Here is a 7,454-nt window from a genome sequence, read left to right as displayed (position 1 = left end):
CTCCATTACCTGTCCGTGTTTACTTTCAGCGCAATTTTCACTTCATTAAACCGTCCGCTGCGATTGGCATGGATTTCACCTTCACCATAGCCTGGTAACAGTATAGTCCCAGGTCTTTCTCTGCCTCTGTGGTGGATAATGCAGTGTTTCCCATGTGGTATTGGTGTGCTGGATAGCCCCTCCCAATGTACAGGACTTAATCTTTTATCTTCATTGAATTGTAGCAGCCACTTTTTGCTCTATTCCTGTTGCTTGGTGATATCTTCTTGTAGGAAATCCGCAGTCAGGGGGTTAAAAGCTGCATCATCTTAAAGATCTGATACCTTTTACAATTTAATCTATCACTCTCCCAGACGACAACTGTGATGTTATATTTTCACATGGTTGGTCTTTATATTTCCGAGTTCCTTCCGTAATTATTTTCAGCGCATTGCTTATTGTATCAAAAGCTGCTGCATCTAAAGATCTGATTCCTCTCACTATTTAATCTATCATTTTCCCGAAGACTGTGACAGATTCTGATTATTTTCTTTTCATCTTAACCCTTAAAGCTTCCTACAATCTAATCTATCCCCATCCTCTATGATTAAACTTTTCTTCCTCCCTGCACCTGCTCCTTGATAACACGTTCCCCATCTCTATCCTCAAAGATAAGAGACTCTGAACCTCTCTTCCTCCCTGCAGTTGCTCCTTGATAACACTTCCTCCATCTCTATCCTCAAAGATTGCAAGAGACTCTGAACCTCTCTTCCTCCCTACAGCTGCTCCTTGATAACACTTCCTCCATCTCTATCCTCAAAGCTTGTAAGAGATTCTGAACCTTTCTTCCTCCCTACAGCTGCTCCTTGATAACACTTCCTCCATCTCTATCCTCAAAGATTGTAAGAGACTCTGAACCTCTCTTCCTCCCTACAGCTGCTCCTTGATAACACTTCCTCCATCTCTATCCTCAAAGATTGTAAGAGACTCTGAACCTCTCTTCCTCCCTACAGCTGCTCCTTTGACTACCTGAGTGATGACCTCTGGAGCAGGTCATACGTGGTGCTGCTGTTCCTGGTGGCCTACGCGCTGCCCCTCGTGGTCATCTGCTACTGCTACTTCTACATCGTCACCTCCATCAAGCGGCACGATAAGGACATCCTCGGCCATCAGCGTGTGCAGGGAGAGGTTGACACGCCTACTGTTATACTTTTCCTTATGGCAATGGGGGCAGATCGAGGCTTAACCCGGTAGCAGCGACGGACCAAATTTGTGGCCTTACCGTATACCAGCAACGGGCCACATTTTTGCCATGATATAAACCCCCCAAAAATAGATGATGCATAACCTGATCACAAGTGCGTTGATATATATTATGAAGTGGTTTGCGAGAGCGATGGTTTTTTCTTATTAATTCACTTAGAAGGGCCTTTAAGAAACATGATCCCCGCAGTTACCGGGTTAAGGGCGAGATATTAACGTTCTCGTGAATAATTTTGAACCAGGAAATGACACACGGCAGAGGGTTCAAAGAGACTAAAATGAATGCCTGATATCTTAAACGTCGTGAACAGTAATTATGCGACTGATTTGTCTTTTTTGATCCGATGTTCAAGGCGTGGTTAATTAGTTTTGTTATTTTTGGGGCACTTTTTACGACCGAGTTTCTGTTACGTTAAAGGCAATATGAAACTGACGCCTGATTTCTTAAACGTCGTGAACAATAATTATGCGATTGATTTGTCCTTTTTGTTCCGTTTTACAAGGCGTGGTTAATTAGTTCTGTTGATTTTTTGGGTCCTATTTACGACTGAGTTTCTATTACGTTGATTGAACTATGACAATTCAACACTTCTAACTAACTCCGTCCTAAGAGTGGAATAAAAAAGGCAAACTACCCATATAACTTAATAAATACAAATATGACCTTTAAATAATCTGCCGTTCAAGTCCCTGCAACAATCTACTCCTCAGTATTTGCTAACTACACGCACTCGACATTATATACTCAAGCTTATCACCATGCTGTCCAACTGCCTAATACTTTCTTTTTCCTTGCTGTAAAAAAAAAGTGTGTTACAGTTTTTTTTCGTACTCTGCCCTTGGTCAGTCCCCTAAAAAAAGATAGGTAGTTGAGGATCCAGAAAAAACGACAGACGAGGAAGCCAAAAGCGACAGACAGAAACGGCTGCATCACGGCACAACGCTCACCTGCCGACGTTGCTTTCAGACCGTCAAGTACCGCAACCTGCAGTCCCGCGAGGCCCAGCTCTCCCGCGTGGTCTTCATCTCCGTGTTCTTCTGGGCCCTCGCCTGGACGCCCTACGCCGGTGAGTCGCTCCTTCCCAACCACTACCGCGCCACACACACACACACTGGTAAAGGTAACTCCAATAAATGTTATGATGTTCGCCCCCTCACCCCCTCAACACACACACACACACACACACACACACACTGCTAAAAGTAACTCCAATAAGTATTACGATGTTCCCCGGGAGTTCCCCCCCAACACACACACACACACACACACACGAGTAAAATGTAGTTTCATTAGGAAAATAGTATAATCTAATTTTACGTAAAACTTCCAATATCGGGTTACAATGGAGCGAATGTTTTGTACGACATTTCACAGTTGAATTTCTATGCTTAAATTAATTATAATCTGTAACTCAGCACCGTATATTCTTTCCCTATTGCTTGTTATTGCACCGTGGGATTTCATTTCATTTTCACTTGAGATTTTGCATCACATTTTTTTTTTTACGTGTACGCCTATAGCGCCGGTAGGCTCTCTTGAGGGGCCTGGATGGTAGTTGGCCCCAGCCCGTCATGGCGCAGGCAAGTGTTTATAGTAGCGCCATCTTCTCTTTATCGGTGGAAAAATATCACGTGTGCACTGTGAATGTCTAGGCACCCGACATGACTGTACCAACTCTCGCGGCAGTGGTCTCCTTGCTTGGAGTGACTTCCTGGCACAGCGTCCTCACCCCGCTGGCCACCGCCCTGCCCGCACTCTTCGCCAAGCTCTCCACCGTCTACAACCCCTTCATATATGCCATCTCCCACCACAAGTACAGACAGGCAAGTGTTTGACGCAAGCATTAGAGAAGGCATATATTTTGAAAATGACTATTTAGCACTATATGAATAAAATGCAAGCTTAATATTCACTCTTCATTTACGTACAGGATTAAAAACACATATATTTGAATTATACAATAACTGCAATCGATTCCAGACTTTACTTATCTGATGGTGCGATATAAGGTGCTCACTTTTTTTTCAGGAGCTGCCTTGTATGGGCCAACGGCTTCTTGTAGAATCCTATATGCTTGTTATTTTGAATCTCACATTTTCAGGTTTCTGATGCAGACTTAATTATTTCACATTTTCACAGTTTTCATTGTCACTGGATTTATTATAGGCTATTAATTATCCATTACTGAGTTGTTGTTTTCATGTCTTGGAAATATTTCTTGCTGTTAACGATTTTTACGCCGAGGTATATTATGGATTCTATAATTATTTTTTTCAATGGACTTTTATGGACTAAACGCCGGCACGAGCACAATGTTCAGCCTCAGTGTACTCTTACCCTTGATGTTCAGCGGCCCAAAAGGAGGTCGCTGACTCAAGTTTGGAAATCGATGGTCGAGGGTGCTCAGTGGTCGGGAATAAAGGACGGAGCCATGGTTTTCACGACCTTTGTTTCGTGCAGGAGCTGGGCCGCCGCCTGCCCTGGCTGTGCTGCGTCCTGCCGTCCATGCCGTACCAGCAGTCCACCTCCATGCGCTCCTCCACACGGTCTGACGCGTCCTTCATCCTCCACTTTCTGTCCAGGTCCTCCTCGGTGGTGTCCTCCAGGTATGAGCATCCTTCTCTTCACAGTACGTCCAGTGGAATTGAGAAACTCCAATCTCCACTCATCAAAAAAATAAATAAAAATAAAAAAAATAAATAAATGTTATATAGTTCTTCCTGTTTTTCCTTCGGAACTTTTAATTTTCCTGACATCGAACGGTTTATTATTTTTTCCTTAAATTCATCCTCTGCATTCCAATTACTCAGTGGCATATGAACATTCGTAGCAGGCAAATGTTTCTTAGGTTTTGCATTCGCAGTCGACACAGATGGTCATCAATGAATATATACTTCCTCCACAAGATGTTTTCTTTTGTCCTCAGAAATGAGAAGGCCCAGGCTGACCTCCCGAGCCCCAAGACGCTCATGAGTGACATGGGGATGATGGCCGCGCCGAACGGGTTTTCTCGTCCAATGGCCCTTTAAGCGGTTTAAGTCTGCAGAGGTTCCTACAACTTAGCTCCTTCGTCTCTGTTCCTTTTAACTCTCCTCTCCCTTTCGTATATGTTTAACTTAACCAAACCTAGAGTCTAACCTAACCTAACCTACCCTACCTAAGTCAGCCTAGCATATGTTTCCCTTTCCTTCCCTACGCCTCCCTTTTCGTCTATGGCTAAACTAACCTCCCTTTTTTCATTTATATTTCTAATTAATAGAAATAAAAACTGACACGCGTGACTCGGATTCAACAATTGAGGAAAAGGACATTTTCATTAGGACAATATTCAACTTGGGTTACAAAATTATAGAGTGCTTTTGTTGCAAGCGCATGAGACAAGAAATATATACAACCATAAACTTGAGTGATGTAAAATACTTGATGTAATTAAGTACGTTTATCTGTCACGTGCAAAAAGAGAGATAGCCTACATGAATAGCACACCAGTCATCAACACGTTAACTATTTTTCAGCATTATTTTTTATAGAAACTTGCAACACATTTCACCATTTGGAGCCAGATATTCAGCAGACTGACGCATTTACTTTCGATCTCATGCAATGTAACATACGTCAAGATATGTAAAAAAAAAATCTTCAGACGCAAAATACACCATCTTTATGAGAAATATACCAGTTATTGAAATAAAGACCAGAGTAATACTGACGGTAAGGCCTCCCTACAGCACAGACCACTTAGTAATTGGGTAATGACTGACTGTTCCGGGGGTATTGGGATTGATTTTTTTTTTTTTTTTAATTATCTAAATTTCACAAGACACTAAGTTCAAAGGGAGCCTAAAATATAACGCAGATTGAAGACATTGACATTTTTTCTGTAACACTCAGTTCAAAGGGGCCTAAAATATAACGCAGATTGAAGACATTGACATTTTTTCTATCACACTCAGTTCAAAGGGGCCTAAAATATAACGCAGATTGAAAACATTGACATTTTTTCTGTAACACTCAGTTCAAAGGGGCCTGAAATATAACGCAGATTGAAGACATTGACATTTTTTCTATCACACTCAGTTCAAAGGAGCCTAAAATATAACGCAGATTGAAGACATTGACATTTTTTCTATCACACTCAGATCAAATGGGCCTGAAATATAACGCAGATTGAAGACATTGACATTTTTTCTATCACACTCAGATCAAATGGGCCTGAAATATAACGCAGATTGAAGACATTGACATTTTTTCTGTAACACTCAGTTCAAAGGGGCCTAAAATATAACGCTGATTGAAGACATTGACATTTTTTCTGTAACACTCAGTTCAAAGTGGCCTAAAATATAACGCTGATTGAAGACATTGACATTTTTTCTGTAACACTCAGTTCAAAGGGAGCCTAAAATATAACGCAGATTGAAGACATTGACATTTTTTCTGTAACACTCAGTTCAAAGTGGCCTAAAATATAACGCAGATTGAAGACATTGACATTTTTTCTGTAACACTCAGTTCAAAGTGGCCTAAAATATAACGCAGATTGAAGACATTTGACATTTTTTCTATAACACTCAGTTCAAAGGGGCCTAAAATATAACGCAGATTGAAGACATTGACATTTTTTCTATAACACTCAGTTCAAAGGGGCCTAAAATATAACGCAGATTGAAGACATTGACATTTTTTCTATCCTTCATATATACGTATAATGGGGCATATCATCAAGTTTATATCCATGTAGCCCACCCCAGCTGTCTTCAATAAAACCTCCCACCGGAGTTAGTATTTCACTTCTACCTAATTCACCCCAAGGATTGTTGATCCGACCAGAAGACATCCAGTGCCTACTTACTCTATAACTATTATTATTATTACTACTATCATCATCATCGTATATAGTATACCAATAATACAGGATCGACACATAACAGCGAAAAATGATGAAAACACAATATATGTATTTGAATTAGAACGTATTTGCCTATTACTCTCCACGTTGAACTTAGTCCTCCATCGCTATATACAAAGTTCTCATTTACTACTCAACGGCAGCTTTTTAACTATAGTCTGTTCACGGAGCCTGTACATCAATACAAGTGTGTAGCGTCACGGCGGACATGAGTGAGGGAGGGGTGCAGCCAGTCACAGGAGCCGTAACGAACAGGCTCCGTCAACAGACTCTAGTTCTTCGTTAGTTAGTGGACCAGGCTTTTTTTCCAGTATTTTGTCTTTATAATTTTTTGCTGTTGTGTCGATCCTGTCTTTTCATATCATCCATTTGTTTGTCTTATTTACATTTTACCCTTTTTCGGCTGTTTTTTTTATTTTTTATCCTTTTTATCCTTTCATCCTTTTATATCCTTTTTCGGCTGCTTTTTTATATGATCCATTTTGTGGTGTTCTGTGGTGGTCTGGATTAGCCTCTTTCTCACCATAAAAGACTCACCCATAATTTGGTTGATGTTGTTGTTAGGGGCGAAAAGTTAACTATATGTTTGTATTTTACTATATTTCATTTATCTATCTATGTTATTAATTGTTTTATATGTTTATCTTATTTTGTTATTTTTTATTGGATTAATTTTATTTTGTTTTTATTTTATTTCTTATTGGTGTTTTTCTTTTCCTTCTTTTCTTTTTCGTTTCCTCTTTTTCTATTTTACATAATTTATTGCTGTTCTTTTTCTTGCTGTTGGTTTCCTTTTATCGATGTTTTTTTTTTCTTCTCTTCTCTATAATCCTTTCTTGGTGTTCTTATGGTGTTCTTATCACTGCCCATGATGTTGGTGATGTTGATGTTAGGGCCGAAAGGTGGATGATGTTTGTTTTCTATTCCCGATGGTTTTTTTTTCTTTTCTTCTGTATCATCCTTTCTTTATGTTCTTATTGGTCTGGGTGAGCCTCTTTCCTCCCAGAAGAGACTCACCCAGAATTTTGGCGATGTTGATGTTAGAGCCGAAAGGTGGATGATGTTTATTTTATTTTCTCGATGTTATTTTCATCTCTTCTATATCATCCTTTTTTGGTGTTCTTCTTGGTCTGGGTGAGCCTCTTTCCTCCCAGAAGAGACCCACCCATAATTTTGGCGATGTTGATGTTAGGGCCGAAAGGTGGATGATGTTTGCTTTCTTTTCCCGATGTTGTTTCTGTATTTTCCTTAGTGTCCTTTTCTTGGTGTTTTGTTTCTTTCTATATACTTTTGAGCGTTCTT

General features: G+C 40.2%; 1 protein-coding gene across 1 annotated transcript in view; it reads left to right on the top strand.

Annotated features, from left to right (window-relative positions):
* Positions 1–6,005, top strand: part of LOC126984052 (rhodopsin-like) — a 10,183-nt gene extending 4,178 nt beyond the window's left edge. The window contains exons 7-11 of the mRNA XM_050837430.1: positions 993–1,167; positions 2,210–2,309; positions 2,930–3,066; positions 3,704–3,849; positions 4,170–6,005. Coding sequence (XP_050693387.1) covers positions 993–1,167; positions 2,210–2,309; positions 2,930–3,066; positions 3,704–3,849; positions 4,170–4,272 — 661 coding nt within the window. The 3' untranslated portion in view covers positions 4,273–6,005. The remainder of the gene's footprint in view (positions 1–992; positions 1,168–2,209; positions 2,310–2,929; positions 3,067–3,703; positions 3,850–4,169) is intronic.
* The last annotated feature ends 1,449 nt before the right edge of the window (positions 6,006–7,454 follow it).

The sequence above is a fragment of the Eriocheir sinensis genome, chromosome 55, assembly GCF_024679095.1.
Source record: "Eriocheir sinensis breed Jianghai 21 chromosome 55, ASM2467909v1, whole genome shotgun sequence".
Classification (NCBI taxonomy): Eukaryota; Metazoa; Arthropoda; class Malacostraca; order Decapoda; family Varunidae; genus Eriocheir; species Eriocheir sinensis.
This window is presented reverse-complemented; position numbering and strand designations above follow the sequence as displayed.